Here is a 25,236-nt window from a genome sequence, read left to right on the forward strand (position 1 = left end):
ACCCCGGGAAGGGGTACCAACCCGCCATGCTAATTTGTGCTTTCAGATCTGAGATTTTTCATTATTATTTTTTTCATTTTCCAAAGGAAAATGAGAGCACAAATGAGAGCACCAATTTCTGGACTGAGATAAACGGTCTAACGAGATCGTGTGTGGTTGTTCCTTAGGCCTCCATTGAAAAAGTTCCAAAGTTCATCTCACATGTCAGTGGAAGCCTTGGGTTTGAGATTTTCTGGCCCAGCAGTCAAGGGAAGATGTGTCTTTGGAAAGGGAGAATGGAAGCCACCTGAGATCCAGCAGGTAGTTCAAATGGGAGAGATGAGGTGATAAAACACTCCACTGGGTATAATCCAGCTTCTTTGAATACATGAAATCAGTGGTGGAATGCTGCCGGTTTAACAACTGGTTCGATGAGCGTGTGCTTTGCGCGTACCTAAGGCACTTGCGTGCAGCGCAAAAAATGGAGCATTTAGAAGCTCAGCTGCGTAACTTCCAAGTCAGTAACGGTAAGTAGAACAGCGAGGGGGGGGGAAATCAGGTGTGCCGCGCGATTGAGATGATCTACAAAGCAGGAAATAAAGGACAGGATAGAGCTGTGGTGGGTAGGCGGGGCCAACTGATTGTCGGCGCTACCGGTTCGCCCGAACTAATCCAAACTGGCTGAATACCACCTCTGCATGAAATGGCTTTCCAATCTCATTTAATGGGTGTTAAGTGCCTCGGAGCTAGAGTAGGACACATTACAGCTGGTTCTCGACTTACAACAGTCCATTTAGTGACCATTCAAAGTCACAACTTTGAAAAGCACTGAAAAAAGGGACTTATGACTGTTTTTCTGTTTTCTGATCTTTTCAGCATCCCCATGGTCATGTGATCAAAATTAAGATGCGTGGCAACTGACTCGTACTTATGACGGTTGCAGGGTCCCAGGATCAACTTTTGTGACCTTCCGACAAGCCAACTCAATGGGGAAGCCAGTTTCACTTCACGACGGGGCTACTCATTTATCAACCGCAGTGATTCACTTAGCAATGGAGGCAAGAAAGGCCGTAAAATGGGGCAACGCTCACTTAACCAATGTCTCCCTTAGCAACAGAAATTTTGGGCTCAACTGCAATTGTAAGTCAAGGACTGTGTGTTCATCCCAAACAAATATTTCATTTCTCAAATTTAAATTCATTATCCAGAATTTAAGCTCCAAATCGACGGGATAGTACAAACATACAGACACAACATATGGACATTATAATATTGGCTGCCTTGTTTGATCTGGCTGTGAAATTTAGCCTGATGGACAGAATTTACTCAGAAACAAGTTCCCGGGACATTTTGGACTGGTTTTTTTTTTTTGGTGTCCTACCGTAAAACCATTGACTCCTAAGTCACTCAGATCCAGGATGGGACAACTGGCTATACAGTCAAGTCACCATGGTCAATTCACGACAGGAGATTTCAACAATTCAATGGAATTACTTAAAATAGTTTTAAAAAACCTATTTTAATGTTTGTCATTCAGATGTCATTTTGTCCTTTCTTTGGCATTCTTTAACCATTCTGTTCCACTGGTTTTTTTTTTGATATTAGGGTAACTCTTCTCTTACGGCAAGGTCCCCCACCGTGAGTTGGCCATGGCAAACTGTCCAGCAATGAATTAGCTGTGGTGAGTTGTTACAGACCCCTCAAGTCTTATTTATTTATTTATTTATTTATTTATTTATTTATTTATTTATTTATTTAAATTTCTATACCGCCCTACTCCCGAAGGACTCAGGGCGGTGAACAGCCTCAGGATAAAACACATAAATACAAAAATTTAAAATAGAATAAAAACGAATTAAATAATTTGGCTGAATTTAAAATACCCCATAATACAAAAACAAATTAAAATTTACATTTAAAAAGGGGAGAAGATTTAGGCTAGGCCAGCTTGATGAAATAAAAAAGTCTTAAGCGCGCGACCACAATAAATATCACAAGTCACCCTTAACTAGAGATTCGAACGTGTTTCAGTAAGTGCGCACCGGTTTCCCTCTAGAACAGTGATGGCTAACCTTTTTGCTGTCGCGTGCCAAAAATAGGGGGAGCGCAGGAGGTTGTGCGCGCATGTGCCCACATCCATAATTCAAAGCCCCCCGCACCCCCGTGCATGTGCGTGTGACCCCCCCACACTGCCCCCACTTTTGGCACGCGATGGCACGGTGGGCCTGGTAGGCCTGTTTTCCACCCTCCCCAGTCTCCAGAGGCTTTCTAGGAGCCTGGGAAGGGCTAAAACTGCCTTCCCCACCCCCGGAGCCCCTCCAGAGGGTGGAAACAGCCCGTTTCCCAACTTCTGGTGAGCCCGGAAGGCCCAAAAATCAGTTGGCCGGCAGGCACATGTACTCTGGTGTTGAGCTAGGGCAACACTCGTGTGCCCACCGATATGGCTCCGCATGCCACCTCTGACACGTGTGCCATAGGTTCGCCATCACGACTCTAGAATGTCTACAAATCCTTGCCCTGATTAATCACATCGCATGTCACGTACAACCAATAAAACTTCAGTGTTAATCTTCAGGTATCTTCTGTGTTTCCCCAAAAATAAGACCCTGTCTTATATTTTTTTAAACCCTGAAATAATGCTTGGCCTTATTGCCATGCGCTCAAAAACTTGATTGGGCTTATTATCAGGGGATGTCTTATTTTGGGGGAAACAGGGTATCTATCTATCTATCTATCTATCTATCTATCTATCTATCTATCTATCTATCTATCTCTAGCTACCGTGTTTCCCCGAAAATAAGACCCTGTCTTATATTTTTTTGAACCCTGAAATAAGCGCTTGGCCTTATTGCCATGCGCTCAAAAGCCCGATTGGGATTATTATCAGGGGAGGTCTTATTTTGGGGGGAAACAGGGTAATAATTTGTCTCACTTGCCGATATGCATATTTGTGAACTCTAGAAAAAGCGAATCTGTCAAGCGTTTTGAAAAGCAGGCTACAATATCCGCATTATTATTTAAAATTAAAAAAACAACAACACCAAACCCACCCACACACAACAGATTTGTTTATATCTGAAGACTTTTGGAAATGGGATTATGCAGGGAATCATTATTTAAAGCCACTTAAGGCACTGAACACAAGATAATGGCCTGATCCAGTGAAAAAAACACAGCAGGGATTCCCTATGACACAAAACAGCCAAAGCTCTCCGTACGGATAATAAAATCAGCTAGCAAGCTCTAACTGCTAGGTGGGAGACCTAAATAGATCCATTTCTAGCTCGTTTGCTTTCATCAGTAGGCCACACCCATATCTTATGTATCCTCCCTGTAAAGGTACAGTATCAATTTTCTTACTTCTTCGTAGGGTTTATGTGTGTTTTTCTTCTAGCCAGGTATATATAAATTATTATATATATATATAATAATTTACCAGATAGTAAGTCCCTCCGGTTTAAATTCCTGCTTGCTGTCCTATCACTTTTTTAAATTCCAGCTTGCTGTCCTATCACTTTATCAGAAGGCAGATTTTGTAGACAAAGCAGCAGAGATGTGAGAAAAAGAGAGAGAAATTTTTACAGGCCTTTGGTTGAGAAAGTTAAATATTCTCAGCAAAGTTTTGTGGCGCGTCTGAAAACTCCCAACACCAAATTCTGCTGACAGCATTGCTATGTTGTCAAAGTGGGAAACCTTTACTTTGCAGCTTTTTTTAAAAAAAGGCTTATCAATATTTAATTTAAGAGTATGTTTATGTGTACACTTGTGGGATCTGAGTAGATCTAAATCATTGCTTGGCGTCTCGCGATTGTTTTGAAGCAGGGTATACAATTTTTAAAAGACGGATTATTTGGTTTTTTAAAAAAATAAACCTGCAATAGAGATCGTACCGGCGTACAAAGTTGTATCCGAACTTCTCATGCCCAGTGAAATCAAGGAGATGTTCCTGAGCAATAAATCATTTCTGGGTGTGATGCAGTTTGGATCCAGCCTGCATTGCTTTCTGAATTGTCTTTTATTTAGGGCAATTATGTACAAATCGAGAAAGCTCCATCTGTTTTTCAGCACTAGAAGCAGGGCCAAAAGGACACTGCACACATGCGAAAATATTTCTCTTAGGCAGGCTGTGGTGCTTCGTTACCCAAACTATATTCCTGTTCAGTCTTAAAAACATCCTGAATATTTTCGGAGAACATCCCCATTTCGGTAATTCTGACAACACTGCATGATTTTTCAGGAAGAAAAGATGGCATGTTGTGGAATCTAACAGTAGGATTATACAAATTTAGATTGTTAGTCCATGCTAACGGAAGACAATAACTGACTTTACTAAATAGTAGTAACTGTGAAGGGGATCTTGGAGTCCTAGTGGACAACCATTTAAATATGAGCCAACCATGTGCAGCAGCTGCCAAAAAAGCCAACACAGTTCTGGGCTTCATCAACAGAGAGTTAGAATCAAAACCAGGTGAAGTGTTAATACCACTTTATAAGGCCTTGCTAAGGCCACACTTGGAATCCTGCATCCAGTTTTGGTCGCCACGGTGTAAAAAAGATGCAGAGACTCTAGAAAGAGTGCAGAGAAGAGCAACAAAGATGATTAGGGGACTCGAGGATAAAACATATAAAGAACGGTTGCTAGAACTGGGTATGTTTAGTTTGATGAAAAGAAGGACTTGGGGAGACAAGATAGCAGTCTTCCAATATCTCAGGGGCTACCACAAAGAAGAGGGAGTCAAGCTGTTCTCCAAAGCACCTGAGGGTAGAACAAGAAGCAACAGATGGAAACTAATCAAGGAGAGAAGCAACCTAGAACTACGAAGAAATTTCCTGACAGTTAGAACAATTAATCAGTGGAACAACTTGCCTCCAGAAGTTGTACATGCTCCAACAACGGAAGTTTTTAAGAAGATGTTGGATAACCATCTGTCTGAAGTGGTGTAGGGTTTCTTGCCTAAGCAGGGGGTTGGACTAGAAGACCTCCAAGGTCCCTTCCAACTCTGTTATTCTATTCTATTCTATTCTATTCTATTCTATTCTATTCTATTCTATTCTATTCTATTCTATTCTATTCTATTCTATTCTATTCTATTCTATTCTATTCTATTCTATTCTATTCTATTCTAAACTGTAATTTTCTCATTTCTTCCTGAGCAAAGCGTATTTTACTTCAAAACTAGCTCTTTTCATCTTCAGTCATTGACTGAGATGGGCAGCCACAGAAATTGAAGAAACAAACAAGCAAACAAATACAAACCTTCAAAAAAATGTAGAAAGCTTCTCTAGAAGCCATTCATGGTCCAAACTCTACAGCAGTGTTTCCCAAACTTGACCCTTTGAAGATGTATGGACTTCAACTCCCAGAATTCCTCAACCAGGCATACTGGCTGGGGAATTCTGGGAGTTGAAGTCCATGCATCTTAAAATAGCCAAGTTTGGGAAACACTGCTCTACACCCTTAGGAGACCTGCAAGGATCATCGTATACTTTGACATGGTCAAAAAAAAAAATCCCTTCCTTGATTTGGACTTTAGGATAGCTCGTTTCAAAATGTACTAACCGAAGATGAGAATCCACAAATTAAAGGATAACCATGGCATGGAAACGTATTGTGTTCAGCCCATTGAGACTGGGTCAACAGCATAGGAGAAACCCATGTTGAAACATCTCCCAGCCCCAAAAATAAAATAATAAAATAAAAAATATGAAGCGTGACTTGGTCTTCAGTCATTTTTGTAGCCTCTACCTTGTCTTTCCAAAGGAACTCTGCTGTACCCACCAGCAAGGAAAAGACACAGGAGCTGAAAGATTAAAAGTCTGTGTCAAACAACTAAGGATGGACTGGGGGTATATTTAAATTGAAATGTCAGATGGGGGTGTTGCAATCTTTCCCAGGGCACAAAGAACGATGTTTTAATTGCAGTTCTTTCACCAGAAACTTTAAACAATCTCACACGCTAACAAGTTTTAAAAAAAGACATTTTGAGGGGGAGAAAAGTTGACTAGCAATCAACTCCTCTTAAGACGAATAGTTTCAGCTTCTTCATTTTCCCTGTTAAACAGGGAACTGTGACACAGTTAAGCACAGAATGCGTTCTAGGATACTCAACTGAAATCATTATTATGCATGGGGAGGGGGGGAAGGCTTGTAAGTTACACAGACTTTTTCAAATTCATCTAAAAAAAATAATCTTCTCTTGCAGTCACCTGTGACCCTTTCTAAGCTTTTTCTCTTTCCTATACTTGGGTCTCCCTTCATCAACTCTTCCATTGTCAAAGGTTCACCGTTGGATGGGATAACACACCAGGGAGGAGGTTCTCGCAAACTTTTTAACCACACCACAGAATTTGTCCCCTCTGTTTACCAATGTTCATCCACAACATACATGCAGAAAGAAGAGATTTTGCATTTGTGTTACAAAACTGAAAGCAACGGAGGAGAGAGAGAGAAAGAGAGAGAAAGAGAAAGAGGGAGAAAGAGAGCAAGGGAGAGAGAGAGAAAGAAAGAGACAGAGAGTGAGCAAGGGGGAGAAAGAGAGAAAAAGAAACAGAAAGAGAGGGGGGGGAAATGAGAGCAAGGGAGAGAGAAAGAGAAAGAATGAGAATGACACACAGAGAGAGAAATGAGAGAAGAGAGAGAGGAGAGAGAGAGAAAAGAGAAAATAGGGGGGAGAAAGAGAGAGAGAGAGCAAGGGAGAAAGAAAGAGACAGAGAGTGAGCAAGGGGGAGAAAGAGAGAAAGAGAAAAAAAGAGAGAGAGAGAGAAAATGAGAGCAAGGGAGAGAGAAAGAGAAAGAATGAGAATTACACACAGAGAGAAATGAGAGAAGAGAGAGGAAAGAGAGAGAGAAAAGAGGGGGAGAAAGAGGGAGAGAGAGAGAGAAAGAGACAGAGTGAGCAAGGGGGAGAAAGAGAGAAAAAGAAAGAGAGAGAGAAAGAAAATGAGAGCAAGGGAGAGAGAAAGAGAAAGAATGAGAATGACACACAGAAAGAGAAATGAGAGAAGAGAGACAGGAGAGAGAGAAAAGAGAAAAGAAGGGGGAGAAAGAGAGAGAGAGCAAGAGAGAGAGAAAGAAAGAGACAGAGAGTGAGCAAGGTGGAGAAAGAGAGAAAGGGAGACAGAAAGAGAGAGACAGAGAGAGAGAGAGAAAATGAGAGCAAGGAAGAGAGAAAGAGGGAGAATGAGAATGACACAGAGAGAGAAATGAGAGAAGAAAGAGAGGAGAGAGAAAAGAGAGAAAGAGAGAGAAAGGAGAGAGGAGAGAGAAATGAGAGAGAGATGAGAGAGAGAGAGAAGAGAGAAGCAAAATCAAGGAAGTTTCTATTTATATTATCATAGTTTGGGCAGAGCAGGCTGGCTAATGGCCTTTTCAGTTCAAGCCTGAGATCAAGGCAACTGCTATTTAAACTGTTATAAATAGAGCCACGGTAGCACCAGAACGACACAATCTGAGGACGCAAGAGAGTTTTGCAGCTGTAATTTGGACTCGCACGGGGCACCTGTGACCTCTGTCATTTGTCAAAACTAATTTTGGTCGGGTTGGGTGTGTGTTTGTGTGTTTGTGTGTGTTTGTGTGTGTTTGTGTGTGTGTGTGGTTATTGCTTTTCAGCTAAAGTGGGAGTTACCCAAGACATTTGCTTTTCCAAACGGAGGGGATGGAAGCAGCTGCATAAGCTTCCTAGCAACGTCTTCTTAAGAGAAGCGGCAGAGTTGAGGAAGGGATGTAAAACGTGCAGCATTGGTACGTGTTTACCTGGACGTAGACCAGGGGTCGGCAACCTTACACACTCAGAGCCACAAAGGTCCTAACCGGAAGCCCCCCCATTCAATCCTGCAGCCGACCGGAAGTCCGGTTCCCCCAACCATAGAGTTTCCTCCTAGTATGGCGTCCTTTTTCCTCTACCTGTCCTAACCGAAAGCCCTATCAAATTGTGGAGCCGACTGGCGACAGGGAGCCGCAGCAGAGGGATGAAAGAGCCACATGCGGCTCCAGAGCTGCAGGTTGCTGACCCCTCACCTAGATAAACCAGGAGACCGTTGTTAAAATATGCCCCTTGGCTTAAAAATAACTGAAAGCTACAAAAAGAAAAGAAAGAAAGAACAGCCGCATTCGGAAAACCTCTTCACCTGCAAAAGGCAGGTGAAAGAAAAACACTCTTGAAAGAAAAAAAAATAGAGCTTTCAATTTGCCATATCAAAGCTGCAAATAGATCCTAATATACATACATTGAAGTGGAAAGGGAGGAAGGCAGGCAGGCAGGCAGGCAGGAAGGAAGGAAGGAAGGAGGAAGGGAGAGGAAAGAAGGAGGAAGGGGAGAAGAAGGAGGAAGGAAGGAAGGAAGGAGGAAGGAAGGAAGAAAGGAAAGAGGAAGGAGAGAGGAAGGAAGGAAGGAGAGAGGAAGGAAGGAAGGAGAGAGGAAGAAAGGAGAGAGGAAGGAAGGAAGGACAGAGAAGGACAGAGGAAGGAAGGAAGGAAGTAGGGAGAGAGGAAGGAAGGAAGGAAGGAGAGAAGAAGGGAGGAGGAAAGAAGGAAGGAAGGAGAGAGGAAGGAAGGAAGGAGAGAGGAAGGAAGGAGAGAGGAAGAAAGGAGAGAGGAAGGAAGGAAGAAGGAAGGAAGGAGAGAAGAAGGAAGGAGGAAAGAAGGAAGGAAGGAGGAAGGAGAGAGGAAGGAAGGAAGGAGAGAGGAAGGAAGGAAGGACAGAGGAAGGAAGGAAGGAAGGAAGGAAGGAAGTAGGGAGGGAGGAAGGAAGGAAGGAAGGAAGGAGAGAGGAAGGAAGGAAGGCAAATAGACACTATCCTTTGGTGTTAGCAATGATGAATAAGACGATAAAACATTTCCACATTACTACCAAGAAAACTAGCAGTGTATCTGTGAAGTCACCCTGATCTCAATTACAATACACATAACAAGAGTTTGGAATTTGGCTTAATGATTGTGGCCACCATCTTGAATTTGTGATACTCCCGTCTCCCATGGATGCTTCTGGTTTCAACACATGATTTAGGCCTTAACTGGATAGGTATCGTCAGGTTAAGAACTCCTCAAATCTCTTTTTCAATTCACTGAGAACTTTCAACTTTGTACAAGTAGTCCTTGACTTATGATCACCATGGAGCCCCAAATTCCTGTTGCTAAGTGAAACATTGTGAAGTGACTTTTGCTTACCGTCTTACAATCTTTCTTGCCGCAGTTGTTAAGTGAGTGACACGGTTGTTAAGTGGAACCTGGCTTCCCCCTTGGACTTCGAAGGTCACAAAAAGTGACTCCAGGAATGCTTCCACCGTCATAAGTATGAGTCACTAGCCAAGCATCTGAATTTTGATTGCGTGACCTTGGGGACACTGTACTTACGGTCGTAAGTGTGGAAAGTCACTTTTTGCAGGGCCATTGTAACTTTGAACTGTCATTAAATGAACTCTCATAAATTAAGGATTACCTGTAGGTACATACGCCTAGAATATACAGTTTCTATCTAAGTTTCTGACGCACCAAAGAGCCCAAAGCATCAAAATCCAAACTTGGTCATCAGTAACCCTTGATGGCTCGTCACGCAAACAGCTCCTCTCTATCCATGTTGTCCAACATGCATGTGGAGACTTAGCCGAAAGAGTCCCAAAAATGGACAGCAAAGGAAAACTCCACAAAAATATATTTTTGGCATCGCAAAGCCATCAGGGAGCCACAAACCCATTACCGTTAAAATGAACTCTCATTCCTCTCCCCCCACTAATGTTACACTATATCTACAGACCCCTCATATCATCATCATCATCACCATCACCATCATCACCATCATCATAAAATATACTGTATCTATCCATCCATCCATCTATCTATCTATCTTGTAGCTATTATCTCTGTCTGTCTGTCTGTCTGTCTGTCTATCTATCATCTATCTATCTATCTATCTATCTATCTATCTATCTATCTATCTTTCTTTCTTTCTCTCTCTATCTAATTTATCTCTATCTATCTATCTATCTATCTATCTATCTATCATCTATCATCTATCTATCTATCTATCTATCTATCTATCTATCTATCATCTATCTATCTATCTATCTATCTATCTATCTTTCTTTCTTTCTTTCTCTCTCTATCTAATTTATCTATCTATCTATCTATCTATCTATCTATCTATCATCTATCATCTATCTATCTATCTATCTATCTATCTATCTATCTATCTATCATCTATCTATCTATCTTTCTTTCTTTCTTTCTTTCTTTCTTTCTTTCTCTCTCTCTCTCTCTATCTAATTTATCTCTATCTATCTCTATCTATCTATCTTTCTATCTATCCATCTCTATCTATCTATCTGGGCAACTGAATGGAGCTGAGTATTTACTGGCCAGATGCCTTTCCTGTCGCCAGTGCGGAGTTTTGTTCAGAAGATATATTCTCAAGTTGCCCAGAGAGAGAAATAGCTGCCTCTACCTAGGATCAAACTCACAGCCTCCTGATCGTGCGGTGAGAGCTCCACCTTTAGACCACCGCACCACTCTACAGACCCCTCACATCCTGGACATAAATTGTTTCAACTTCTACCCTCAAAACGACGCTATAGGGCACTGCACACCAGAACAACTAGACACAAGGACAGTTTTTTCCTCCCCAATATCATCACTCTGCTAAACAACTAATTCCCACAACATTGTCAAACTATTTAGTAAGACTGTATTAATATTCTTCTTCTCACCTTTCCTATTACCTATCTCCTTCTCTACTTATGACTATAACTTCGTTGCTTGTAACTTTACGATTTATATTGTTTTATTTAGTTTCCTAGTATGATTCATGTTGATTGCTTATTTAGTATCCTATGGCTATCACTAAGTGTTGTATCTTATGATTTATGATGAATGTATTTTTATGATCATGATTTATCATTTATATTTTTTATGTACAATGAGAGCTTATGCACCGAAGACAAATTCCTTGTGTGTCCAATCATACTTGGCCAATAAAAGAATTCTATTCTATTCTGTTCTGTTCCGTTCTGTTCCGTTCCGTTCCGTTCCATATTCTATTCTTCTAAACTCCACTCCACTCCACACTATATTCTACTCCACTCCACTCCACTCCACTCCACTCCACTCCACTCCACTCCACTCTACTCTATCTATATACATATATAAAGGCAAAAACCACTCACACATTAATCACAAAATCTCCAGAACCGTAAAGCCTACAAACTTGAAATTTGCCACGTATGTTTCTTTTGGCTTCTAGGTGCTCACTAAGAAAGGATTTTTCAGAATGACCATCAGAGCATTAGTATTTCCTATATTATTATTAACACACTCTGATACTAAGGAGTTCTACTTCCCCTTCCCACCTGAAAAGAAGTCTATTCCAAATGCAAAACACAAGCAGAGGAGAGGAGTTTCACTTTCAGTTTCACTTTCACAGCAAAAAGCAGCTTTAATACAGAACACTTGAGGTAAGCCATGGCCAGTCTCCTTCCTGTCTCCTTCTTGCTCACACAGGAAATACTGTTTGAGTTTCCAAACACCCCTCAACTCTCTCACACACTGACAGGATGCTAGCCAGATGAATACCAATGGATGCTACAGGCTGGGACATTCTACTCCCCCTCCGCTTCTGTTCCAACTGCCAGTTGCATTATATTAGTACACTCTGATGCTACGGAGTTACACATTCCACATTAAGTTTCAAGCTGTCAGTGTCAATTTATCAAGCCCAAGCACATAGTTTTGTAGCGAAGCACAGGAGTCCAGCTAGTATTCTATATTCTATTCTTCTATATTCTATATCCTATATTCTATTCTTCAATATTCTAGGCTAGCCTAGTCTAGACAAGTAAGGGAATCGTCCCTTTTTTAAAGCAGATCTCATCACAGAGAATTGTGCTGGGAGGGAAAGTTATTCTTCAACGCTATCCAAGTTAATTTCTTACAAGGCGATCATAACGCATCGCTGCGGGCTTCGTAACGTCAAGCGGTCCGTAAAAACCCTCCGGCCAAGACAGAGAAAAGTGTGTCTCACCTGCAGTTCCACAGAGTTCAGCATTCAAAGTTTCTTCCATAGTCTTCTTCTCAAATGGAGAACCCTTCGGATCACTGCAAGATAGGCCGCATTTATAAAAACAAGCTGAAATGGAGTTGCTGTAGCCAAATTAGGTGTAAAAACCCCCCCACCCTCTTAGACACATTTGCAATTCTTTGATACTTACTTTGGCGACTCCGGCGTCAAAGGAAGTGATAAATTCATCGATTTGGCTGAAAGGCGGTTGGGAAAAGAGAGAGGAAAACAAAATATGAAACACTTGCAAAAAAGTAGAAAACTGCACATCAGCACCTGAGGTTTATTGATGGGGAGGCGTGGAATTTTGCCCGAACGCAATAGATAGGTAGTCCTTGATTTACAACGGTTCATTTAATGACTGTTCAAAGCTACGGCAGCACTGAAGAAAAAGCGACTTCTGCCTTCTTTTCATACTTACACGCCGTGTACCCGCGGTCCAAATTCGGATGCTTGTAAACTCGTATTTATGACGGTTGCGACCTTCTGACCAGCAATTGTTGGATTCATTTAACAACCTTCAACAACGGCAGCGATTGACTTAAGCAGTGTTGAGAAAACTTGTAAAATGGGGCAAATCTCCCCTAACAAGCTAAGTCTCATTTAGCGACAGAAATTCAGGGCTCATATTGTGGTCGTTAAGCCGAAAACAAAGCCGCGCCTTTCAGTTCTTCTTTCTCCAAAGAAATGACACGATGTAGGATCTCCTTGGTGCTCTCTGAGCTCGGCTGCTTTCTTGCTGATATTTTGTTACCCAGATAGGTAATACCATCAGAACAAGGGAGTGTGAGGTTTGCTGCCTACATCCTGCATTCATTCATTCCTCCATGTCTGCTGAAGGCTCTTCTTTTGGGGAGAAGAAATCGACAGCGTTTGTAACTCAAACCCAACAGCAAGAAGCGCACAAGCAAGACGTTTCCAGAAGCAAGTCGCACAACTCATGTTACGCAGGTAGTCCTCGAGGTACGACCGCAACGGAGCCCGAAATTTAGGTTGCTAAGTGAAACATTTGTGAAGTGAGTTTGACCCATTTTACGACTTTTCTCCCCTGAACGATTCTCTGAAGTGGATCGTTGCATTTGTTAAAGTTAGTAACACAGTCGTTAAGTCAATTCCGGAGTTCCCCCTTGACTTTGCTTGCCGGAAGGTCACAAAATCACGTGATTCCCCCAGAACATTGCAACCGTCATAAGTACCTGCCAGTTGCCAAGCATTTGAAATTTGGATCACCTGACTGGAGATACTTCAATGGTCGGATAAGTGTGGAAAACAGTCATAAGACACTTTTTTCAGTGCCGTTGTAACTTTGAACCACTAAGTGACCTGTTTTAAGTTGAGGACTCTTTGTATTAGCTCTGGCACACAAATATATTACACTGGTGGGCATGAGAAACGTATAAATTTATAAAAAATATTTATATTTATCTACCCTGTTTCCCCCAAAATAAGACATCCCCTGATAATAAGCCCAATCGGGCTTTTGAGTGCATGGCAATAAGGCCAAGCGCTTATTTCAGGGTTCAAAAAAATATATGACAGGGTCTTATTTTTGGGGAAACACGATAGATACAGATGATAGATAGATAGATAGATAGATAGATAGATAGATAGATAGACAGACAGACAGACAGACAGACAGACAGACAGAGATAGATAGATAGATAGATAGATAGATAGATAGATAGATAGATAGATAGATAGAGATGGATAGATAGAAAGATAGATAGAGATAGATAAATAGAGATAAATTAGAGATAGATAGATAGATAGATAGATAGATAGATAGATAGATAGACAGACAGAGATAGATAGATAGATAGATAGATAGATAGATAGATAGATAGACAGACAGACAGACAGACAGACAGACATAGACAGATACCCTGATTTCCCCAAAATAAGACATCCCCTGATAATAAGCCCAATTGGGCAAAAAATGTGCCGGAATCTCAAATATTAACAGGTGGGAGACTCATTAAGAAAACATTCCAGAATAAAGGCAACTGGATTTTGTTGTTCCTTGAAGACGTTTCGCTTCTGTAGAACTGGGGAAGCTTCTTGGATGAGAAGCGAAACGTCTTCAAGGAACAACAAAGTCCCATGGCCTTTTGAAAAATCACCTTTGGGACAACCAGGACCTGGATGACGGAGAATCTCTGTGGACAAATCCAGAATAAAAACCTTGGCTGCTTTCGCCAATACTTGAGAAATTGCAAACCAGAACTCTCATATTTTTCGAAGCAGCAATTTCGGGGGGGGGGGGATAAAAAAATAGCAAAAGATAGAGCAATGGTAACTTTTCTTTGTGGTACCATCTTGCTTAGTTCTTCTTCCATCACCGCATCATCTGAAATGTTCCTACTGCACTTTCCAAAAGTGCTATTTTTTCAACTGGACTTCCTGTTTTTTTCTTTTTTTCTTTGAAGATGTTTTGCCTCTCATCCCAGAAGCTTCTTCAGCTCTGACTGGATGGTGGGGAAGGGAAGGGTTTATACTCCTTGCAGACAGCTGGTCATCTGCATCCTTTTAGAGGGCCGTTGAGGGCACTTGGAGGTTTATCTGTGTCCTCAGGGCCACCTGAGTAGTGCAAATAGGTGTGGAGCCTTCTTGGAACAATTAAAAGGTTCGGTGTTGTAGATTGGAGATAGATGATTCCTCCTGCGCTTATTCTACTGTGGCTAAGAAAACATTGTAAAGTTCTGCCTATAGTAATCATGTCGTCCTTCCTCGCTGATGTCTCTGCTTGACATATTTAGGATTGGGGTGGAAAAGGACAGGGTGCACTAAAACATTCCCGAGTCAATCTTCTGCAGAGTGTCCATTAAGGGTAAGAAGACTTTTCCATCCAGAATATAACTCTATGAACGTCAGATTGATTTTGGTTCATTCCCCAGCGAGCAGAACAGGCTTGAGAAATTCAACATTGGCATTTAGTCATTGGGCTTCGATAAACATATAGGATCAAAACTATTGATTTACTTTGGACCGGGGATCAATGAAGAAAATCCTCTCCATTCCTTCCCCCGTCTTTTGTCCTGCCTTTAAATGGAGCCTCCGGATGAAGCAGTGTTCACCTTTTGGGAGAATACATTGGTTCCAGCTTCATGACTCTTCCTTACTATTATGTTTCCCCGAAAATAAGACTGGGTGGTATATTAATTTTTTCTCCAAAAGATGCATTAGGGCTTATTTTAGCCGCCCAGAGTCCTCGGAGAGTTGGGCGGCATAGAAATACGAATAATAAAATAATAAAATAAAATAAATAAATTTTCTGGTTAGGTCTTATTTTGGGGAAAATATGGTACTATATGCATCCCTCTGGATGACAACTTTAACTGGGGCTTATTTTGGGAGTAAGACTTACATTACGAGCATCCTGAAAAAATCCTGCTAGGACTTATTCTAAGGTTAGGTCTTATTTTTGGGGAAACAGGGTATTTTTAAAACGTCTACCAACAGTTTTCCCCAAACCGAACAAAATTCAGAAGAGAGGATTCATTGTGAAGTAAATGAAGCCAGTAAATTAGTAAATACTTACTCTGCTTAGCAGGTGCCCCATAACATTCGTTCTCTAAACGACACAGAAATACAATAATTAAAATATTTTTTTTAAAAAAAAATTGTAATTCTTTCTTGCCTTCTATCAACAAGGGAATTCATTTCATGGACATTTCTTTGCCCATCAACACAGCAATAATTTAAGCCCGTAAAAATGGATTCCACTTCGATTCTAGGACATTTCCTCTATGGATGGTTATCCCGTATGTGCTTAAAAAATCCTGAATGACCACTATCCTGAAGTTAGCAAAGTGAATTGAAAATATTTTTTCCCCCCAACTAAAGGTTCTCCAGATTTCTGCAGCCCAGATCTGATACGCCCTGCTAGGGGAAAATATTAAAATATTAATAATAACAATAGCAAGGGGAGTTCTGGGAGTTGAAGTCCACATATCTCCAAATTGTTAAGGTTGGGAAATGGTGGTTTACATGCTCTGAATGATGGTTTAATACCATCACACAGCAATATCTGCCCATCCCAGCTTCTTGAGAAAGACTCACTAGGTGGGGAAAAATGCCGAAATGCAGTCTACAAATCTGGGAAACTGTGAAAACAACAAAACAACAACAACAAAACACCAACAACAACACAAGTTGAGTGATTGTGGAGGAAGGAACCAATGGTTCTACCAATAGTAATAGGAGCCCTTGGAGCAATACCCAAAGGATACCTGGAAATTTTGAATTTATCAGACCTGAATATTCTGACTTTGCAAAAAAAAAAAAAACCCACCTTACTGTTGTGTCCGCCAGCAGCCTGAGGAGCTGGTAGCGGAGTCAGACAGTGAGGAGACTGGGGAGGACAATGGGCCAGTCCTGGAGTCTGGGGAAGGCCCGGACGAGGTTTCTGCATCGGAGGCAGAGATGGGGCCATCTGGGAGGAAGGTGCTGCATCCGGAGCCTCCAGAGTTAGACATCAGCGAGGCAGAGGAACAGGAGACTGTTCCTAGTGCACGCATGCGCAGAAGGCAAGAGCAGCTAAAGCAAAAGGGATGACTTGGGAGTAAGGCCAGGAGATGATTGGCCCCTCCCATAAGGCTTAAAAGAGCAGCAAAGGCTCTTGGGCTCTTTGTAGGAAAGCAACGTTGCTAAATCTGTTTCCAGTCAGCATCTCTTGTTTTTGAACTTTGTGGGGCTTTGCCAAGAAAGGCCTTTGGCAGGGTACCAAAGAAGATAAAAGTTTGTGATAAGCCCGAAGGACTTCTTCTGAAGGACTTGTTTTGCAATTAATTTGGACTAAGCTGGGAATGAAGTAATTCTCAGCTGTTCTAATAAAATAGTTTTGTTTGAGACTAATTGTGTCCTGTAATGACTAAGTGAGCCTGGGTCACAACACTTACTCGGAACTGCCTATATACTCAGACGTTACCTTAAGAGCTCTTAGATCCTTGGTTAGGATTTCAACTGTTAAGTTTTTACTAGCCCCAGACTGTGAACTGAATTAGAGGTGAAATCTTAAATAATAAATAAAAATAATAAAAATAATAACCATAATACAGCAACCCTTATCAATCATCAGCGCCAGTCAATGATATTTGTGATACATTTTAAATGTTCAGTTGACTGAGTTTCCTGTTTAATGAATAAAAGATAATAATAATAATAATAATAATAATAATAATAATAATAATAATAATAATAATAATAATAATAATTTTGACTCTACAAAAAACCACCTTACTCGGAACAGTTTACATCCTCCGATGATACCTTAACAGTTCCTAGGTCCTTGGTTAGGACTCGAGCTGCTGGGCTATTAACCAGCCTCAAAAGCTGTGAATCTCACTAAAGATTAACCAATCATCATCATCATCATCATCATCATCATCATCATCATCCTGCAATAACACCAGCGGAACTGCAAAAAACTGTGCTACTCGGAACATCGTATATCTTAAGAAGGTACTTGCAGCAACCCGTATCAACCATCAGCACCAGTCAATGGTATTTGTGATGCATTTTTGAATATTCAGTTGACTGAGTTTCATGTTTAATGAATAAAGAAAATAATAAATAATAAAAATCCAGTGTTGCTGGCTTTAGAGAGATACAACTGTCATTACGTACCATTTACAGCAGGACTCAGTGCTGCCCTGATTTAATAGATTCCTAGCTCTAGAAAAAAAAAAATGCATCCTTCTTTCATCACCATTTGGGACACCATAAAACCAGGGTTGATGGGCCTGGCATGAAATGTGAATTTTGGTTGCTCCTAACTCAGAGATCATAAAAAGAAAGAAAGAAAGAAAGAAAGAAAGAAAGAAAGGCCACTACGCTCAACTGCAGAGCAATTTCTCTCGATCAATGACACTGCAGCTCCAGATGTTGTGCTCAAGTGTCAGAGTAGGACTTTGGAAGCAGGGGGAAAAAAAAGGAGAGGCATTTCTCAAGAAGCGATATTTGTAAATGAAGCTTTTCTCGGGGGTCCTAAGTTGCTGGGGGTGGGGGTGGGGGGAAATTAGCTGTAGAAACAGAACAATACACAGGGGGCAAAGCCTCCAACATTTGCAATCCCTCCCCCTTACAATACTAAGGAATAGTAACAAACGTTTTCACACCAGAGGATACTAAACTTCATTACAGATGTTTAGTTGGCCATAAAGAAACCCTTTGGTGGTTTTTTTTTAGTTCTTAAACTTGACACGGCTTAGAAAAGAAAGCAATAAAATGGCGAAGAGTTTTTAGATGTAATAGGGATGATACATTTATCGCCTATTCCAAAGCTGCAAGAAAACGGTTTTTGAGGGCCTCTGAAGGAATATATTGCTGGTTTAAACAATCCTTTTGCCTTCTAGTTTGGTTAAAAATACACACACGGGGAGAAGAAGCTGTTCCAGCTTGCCCAACGGGTACAAAAGAGTAGAAAACCTGACAATCCATATCTCCCTTCCGAGGGTTACAGCCAGAGTATCTACGACCGGATCTATGCATGAACTATTCCTGGCAGTTGCTTTGCTCTGCCTAACGGTGGAGATGTCCATAAGAAAATAAAGAAAGAGGTACAGGTTTCCCTGTCCAGTGGTGTCCAACTTTAGAGCACAGTGGTCACCTCTGTTTCTTGGCCGAAGGAGCCGGCGTTGTCTGAAGACACGTCTCTGTTCATGTGGCCAGCATGGTTATATGCCAAAGGCACACAGAACACTGTTACCTTCCCACCAAAGTGGTACCTATTTATCTACTCGCATGTGCATGCTTTCCAACTGCTAGGTAGGCAGCAGCTGAGGCAAGGACAGGAGCTTACTCAGTCATACGATGCTTGGGTCTCGAACCCAGGCTGTCAGCTTCCAGCTCAAACTCAGTGTCTTTAACCGCTCAGCTAAATACAAACTAGGCACAGGCATTTCAGATGGCAAAGAAGTCACCACCTCCAATGCTCCTTCTTTCCCTCTTTCTACAAACGTATCCCGCTTAGTTAAACCGGTCTCCCTGGCTTAAAGAGATCTGTGTGCATGCTTTCAAACTGCTAAATGGGCAGGAGCTGAAGCTTGATACGGGAGCTCACCCCATCGCGTGGCGCTTTGGGTCTCGAACCCAAGCTTTCCATCTGAGAAGCTCAGCATCTTTAACCAACTGAGCCACCATGCCCGAGAAGAAAATGATTCCCAACATCTGTAAACACATCGGGATAGAATGGTGGGTCCGAGCAACCAAGGAATCTCTTCCAACAGGAGTTGGAGATAATTGTCTGCTTCTTCTGTCTACTTCTTCTGCATTCACCTCACTTCACCGTGTCTTCCAGGGTTGGCCACATGCTACTATGACAAATGAGACACTCCCCTCCCCGAAAATGCTTTCTGCTCGTCAGCTACCTACCTTGTAAATGATGCATCTGAGAATGCAACAGTGCCTTCTTTTTAGAAGTGTACTTGTCCCTGTTCCTGTTGCCGTTTTCTGTCTGTTTGGCCTGACTGTGGTCATCACTGGTAGTCAGATATTTGAGAAGCTCTGAGCAGGGACGTCTTTGTGCCTTTTGAGGCTGGCAGATGCTCTTTGCTTTATTGCTCCATGAATTCTCAGTCTTGGGAAATGAGTCACAGCGAAAGAGGAGGGGAAAAAAAAAGGTGAAATTAGGGAGCTGAACCTTATCAGGATGGATACCGAGCATTGTTGTTGTTTAGGGGGAAAAAAAGAGAGAGATTGATTAGCAGTGAAGGGTCGAGTCTAAGCCACTAGATCGATGAGCTGTGAATAATTATTTGCAGAATAAAGAAGGAAAATGACATTAAAGTTCCTAAATGGCTTCGATGCTGCTTTTTATTTCCGTCCTCCTACGTTTCAATGCTTCTAAAGGTAAACGGTAAAGGTTCCCCTCGCACATATGTGCTAGTCGTTCCCGACTCTAGGGGGCGGTGCTCCTCTCCATTTCAAAGCCGAAGAGCCAGCGCTGTCCGAAGACGTCTCCGTGGTCATGTGGCTGGCATGACTCAACACCAAAGACGCACAGAACACTGTTCCCTTCCCACCAAAGGTGGCCCCTATTTTCCTACTTGCATTTTTTACCTGCTTTCGAACTGCTAGGTTGGCAGAAGCTGAGACAAGGAACGGGAGCTCACCCTATTACACGGCACTCGGGATTCGAACCGCTGAACAGTCGATCTTTCCATTGACAAGCTCAGCATCTTAGCCCCTGAGCCACCACATTCCTTTCAATGCTTCTAGGCAACACTATATATATACTTCATAAGGGCCTATAATTCCTTCACTGCTACCAGCAGGAAAGGAAAAAAAGACAGAGGAAGAGTTTAAAGCTTAATTTGATGCTGATTGCTCAAGTCTTACAACCTGTTCGCAACTCTCTTAAGTGCCCCTAAACGCTCTGTTTTCAGTTACAGTGAATGGCAAGACAAACATTGCTTAATACAGGTTGCTAACAGATTTACCCGCTGCCAGCAGCTCAAGCAATCAATGGCCACCACAGAGCTTTCTTCTAAGGTGCCAGCATAATCTTCTTTTGAGCTGGATGGCTGGCAGAGGAGCGAACCAGGCCTGGACATCAAATCAGGCCTCTATTTTTAAGGGCAACTACATCTACTCTGCACATAGAAAAACGAAGAGTGGGCTGTAAAAATGCCAATATACTTTCAGCTCAGAGCTGAAGAAGCTTCTCGAGTGAGAAGCGAAACGTTTTCAAAGGAAAAAACAAAAAGTCCAGTTGCTCCTTGAAAAAGCAGCATCTTTTGGGGACAGCTTTCCAGCTGACAAACTCAAGTGTCTTTAACTCTGGAGCCATCGCACCCCCTTATAACAATAGTAGCAACTTTAATTTTAAAAGGCATATTCACACGCTACCTAAAAAACTTGGGACGTGGAGAATAGCTCTATTTTATCTACTCGTATTCGCATGCTTTCGAACTGCTAGGTGGGCGTATTTATTTATTTTATTATTTATTTATTTATTTTATTTCTATACCGCCCTTCTCCCGAAGGACTCAGGGCAGTGTACAGCCTGATTAAAAGCACAAAGACAGACAAAATTTAAAAATAATTAAAATTATTAAATGACAGGCCCAATTTATAAAACCCCAAATTTAAAATCCCATTTAAAACCCAATTAAAATCTTTACATTGATAGCCCCAGCATAGCTGAGGCAAGGACGGGAGCTCACCCTGTCGCGCAGTACGCGGGTCTCAAACCTCGGTTGTCAGCTTTCCAGCTGACAATCTCAGTATCTAAATGCTTAGCCATCGTGACCCTCTACTAAATACAAACTAGGCAGAGGCGTTTCAGATGGAAAATAAATCAACCCCTCCAATGCTCCTTCTTTCCCTCTCTCTACAAAGGTATCATTATCTTGAAGCCAGTATGCCACTCACCCTGGCTTAGAAAATCCTGTGGGCTAACCTCTGAGCCAGGGGTAGGCAATTAATTTTTCCAAGAAGCCGCAGGAGAAACTGGGACTGTGATGAAGGGCTGAACCCAGGGGTGAAATTTAGCCAGTTCTATCCGGCTTGGGCAAACCGTTAGTGGAGGCTGCGGGAAGCTCCGCCCACCCACGCCGTCACGACGTCACTTTTTGGGGATGATTTAAAGCCTCTGCGCTGCACAGAAGGTTTTGTGCATGCGCGGATGACAGCACATGCGAGCAAAGCAAGCGCCCATGTGGCGTGTGCACATTTGCGAACCGGTAGAGAAGGTACATGAATTTCACCCCTGGCTGAACCAGTTGGGCTGTGAAAGTATGTGGGCACGCAGGCATGCCCAGGCATAAATTTAAATAAATAAACAAACAAACAAATAACAGCTGCCTTCAAAATAAAAGCAATGCAGCTGTATTGCATGCGTGCAGGGGTGAAATGCTCCCGGTTCGGACCGGATCGCCCGATCCGATAGTGATGGCGGCGGGTGGTTCAGAGAACCGGTAGCAAAAATCCCTGCCCCCCCCCACCATATCCAGCCGAGCCGCGCAATCATAAGAGGCTTTTTTTTTTTACTTTTAAAAGCATTTTTTCTTCGCCCGAACAAATGCTTTTAAAAGTTAAAAAAAAAAAAGCCTCTGATGATCGTGTAGCTCAGCTGGGATCGTCAGAGGCTTCGGTAGAAAAAATGCTTTTAAAAGGCTCTGAGGATCCCAGTTGAGTTGCCTGATCGCCAGAGCCTTTTAAAAGCATTTTTTTTTACTGAAGCCTCTGACGATCAGGCAACTCAGCTAGGATCCTCAGAGCCTTTTAAAAGCATTTTTTCTACAACCTCTTTGGCCGAAGAGGTTGTAGGGGGGAAAAATGCCTTTAAAAGCCTCTGGCGATCCCAGCTGAGTTGCCTGATCGTCAGAGGCTTTTAAAAGCATTTTTTTTCTGCAACCTCTTAAGATTGTAGAAAAAAATGCTTTTAATAGTAAAAAAAAACAAAAAAAAAAGTTGGCCACGCCCACCCAGTCCCATTACCTACCCCACCACCACCAAGCCATGCCCACAGAACCGGTCGTAACAAATTTTACATTTCACCACTGCATGCGTGGCATACTTATTACAACTTATTAACATTTGCTTTCTAGTTTCTGACTGACCTCATCCAGGCAGGACAGCCATAGCCAAAGGGTCAGATGTGGCCTGGGAGCTATAAAATGCCCCGTGTGCCCTAGGTACATTCAGAAAAGGAATGATGCTTTCACCTATGGTCCCTATATAGCTGCTTCTCCTGGTGCCAAGATCTGACATCTGTCAATACCGGGCTATGCTCTGTGCTGAAACTGCAAGGATTGAGCGTTTGCAAATTCATCTCCACATACACTTTACAGAGGTGAACACGGTACCTTGGCCACGGCGGGGTTTGTTCTGATCCGGTGATTGGCGTTGGCATGGTTCCGTGTGCCGAGGCCGCTGCATTCATCGTAATTTAGTTGGATGTTTGCTGGAGCCAGCAAGAGCTTCTTAAGCTGCGAGGAAGAGCGGAAGGAAATAATTGGTGGTTGGGAAAGGGGGGAAGGTTGGGAAGAGAAAGAAAGAAAGCGGTTAGGCGTTCTTATTTCTTATTCCTTCTCCTTTGAAATTCACACTCTTTGATTCGTTGAGTTCAGTCTGGACAGGGAGAGATGGTCTGTGCATAGTTTACCCATTAAGCAAGTCTGATCTGATTTAGATTTGTCAAACGCCTCCCTGCAAAGGCAGAAGTTGTAAAAGAAAAGATGTGGAGACTCTAGAAAGAGTGCAGAGAAGAGCAACAAAGAGGATTAGGGGACTGGAGGCTAAAACATACAACGAACGGTTGCCGGAATTGGGTATGGCTAGTTTGATGAAAAGAAGGACTAGGGGAGACATGATAGCAGTGTTCCAATGTCTCAGGGGCTGCCCCAACGAAGAGGGGCTCAAACTATTCTCCAAAGCGCCAGAAGACAGGAAACAATGAATAGAAACTAATCAAGGAGAGAAGCAACCTGGAATTAAGGAGAAATCTCCTGACGGCGAGGACAATTAATCATGGAATGAATTGCCTGTAGAAGTTGTGAATGCTCCAATATTGGAAGTTTTTAAGAAGATGTTGGATAACCATTTGTCTGAAGTGGTGTAGGGTTTTCTGACTAAGAAGGGGGTTGGACTAGAAGACCTCCAAGGTCCCTTCCAACTCTGTTATTCTATTCTATTCTAACTGAAGACCTCACTGGTTTTAATAAGAAAACTCCCAGAGCCAATGCACAATGCAATATTCTATCTCAAAGGAAACATCTGGGCTTTGGCAAGCCTCTTCCTTGTAGCTGATAACATCTTTTAGGAGATGTACTTTACAAGTTTATCTTGATAGTCCCAGTTATGAGATCCTGAGCTTCTCAGTTCCATTATGCCTGAAAGATTAAAGTTGTCGGGCAACTGAATTGGGTTTTCTAAAGTTAGGGTTGAGAGAGGAACTTCTCTCTCTTTTATTTTGTTCTGTAACTTCTCACAAATCTTCCACCTGAAGGACATTCATTACATGCTTGTTCCAATCATGGGTGAGATCTACAATAGATTAATGGGTTGGATGATTTATGTTGAACTTCCCCAACTAAAACCCATGAAATATCACCTCGAAATCCCGAGATTTTTGAATCAGAAGGCTGATCTAGGAGCGTTACAGTACATTAAAGGTTGCTCTGTTTCATTGCAGAATGTTTGTAACTCTTCCTTCCTTCCTCCCACTCTCCCTTCCTTCTTCCTTCCTTTCCCCCTCCCTTCTATATTTTCCTCCCTCCCTTCACCTTCCTTCCTTCCGTCCTTCCCTCCCTCCTATCTTTTCTTTCCTTCTTCCCACTCTCCCTTCCTTCTCCTTCCTTGCTTCCCTCCCTTCTATCTTTTCCTTCCTTCCTTCTCCTTCCTTCCTTCCCTCCCTCCCTTCTATCTTTTCCTTCCTTCTTCCCACTCTCCCTTCCTTTTCCTTCCTTGGTTCCCTCCCTTCTATCTTTTCCTTCCTTCCTTCTCCTTCCTTCCTTCCGTCCTTCCCTCCCACCTATCTTTTCCTTCCTTCTTCCCACTCTCCCTTCCTTTTCCTTCCTTGCTTCCCTCCCTTCTATCTTTTCCTTCCTTCCTTCTCCTTCCTTCCTTCTGTCCTTCCCTCCCTCCTATCTTTTCCTTCCTTCTTCTCACTCTCCCTTCCTTCTCCTTCCTTGCTTCCCTCCCTTCTATCTTTTCCTTCCTTCTTTCTCCTTCCTTCCTTCCCTCCCTCCCTTCTATCTTTTCCTTCCTTCCTCCCACTCTCCCTTCCTTCTTCTTCCTTCCTTACCTTCTACCTTTTCCTTCCTTCCTTCCTCCCACTCTCCTTTCCTTCTCCTTCCTTCCTTTCCTCCCTCCCTCTCTTCTATCTTCTCCTTCCTTCCTCCCACTCTTTCTTCCTTCTCCTTCCTCCCTCCCTCCCTCTCTCCCTCCCTCCCTTTTTCCAGGACTTATTCACTGAGCTGAACCTGACCAGAGCTGGTTATCCCACAGAGAGACTTTAACCTTAATCATGTCTGAATGTCAGCAAAATCTTCAACCAACTTCCATAAATAAGCAACTTATGCTTGAAAGGAAATGCCTATGAAGGCACCAGAAGGTCCCTAGTAATGAACTCTGCATGCATGGACAACATTTCCTTTTCTTTCCCCAACACAAATCGAAGGCAAAGAAGACAATGACCCAATGGCCCTTACAGAGGCATCTAGAGTTCCTTCAGAAAGAGACTAATTTTTCCTCTTCCAGAGATTTT

At 42.3% G+C, this 25,236-nt stretch overlaps 1 protein-coding gene across 1 annotated transcript in view; it reads right to left on the minus strand.

Moving 5' to 3' along the window:
• PPARGC1A (PPARG coactivator 1 alpha) overlaps positions 1 to 25,236 on the minus strand; it is a 147,401-nt gene that overhangs the window by 54,314 nt on the left and 67,851 nt on the right. Inside the window, exons 4-8 of the mRNA XM_070948540.1 lie at positions 22,835 to 22,957; positions 19,398 to 19,602; positions 15,565 to 15,597; positions 12,178 to 12,223; positions 11,991 to 12,064 (exon numbers count right to left, since the gene is read on the minus strand). Coding sequence (XP_070804641.1) covers positions 11,991 to 12,064; positions 12,178 to 12,223; positions 15,565 to 15,597; positions 19,398 to 19,602; positions 22,835 to 22,957 — 481 coding nt within the window. The remainder of the gene's footprint in view (positions 1 to 11,990; positions 12,065 to 12,177; positions 12,224 to 15,564; positions 15,598 to 19,397; positions 19,603 to 22,834; positions 22,958 to 25,236) is intronic.

This window comes from Pituophis catenifer, unplaced genomic scaffold, assembly GCF_029215685.1.
Source record: "Pituophis catenifer annectens isolate HBS135680 unplaced genomic scaffold, rPitCat1.0.hap2 SCAF_8, whole genome shotgun sequence".
Lineage (NCBI taxonomy): Eukaryota > Metazoa > Chordata > Lepidosauria > Squamata > Colubridae > Pituophis > Pituophis catenifer.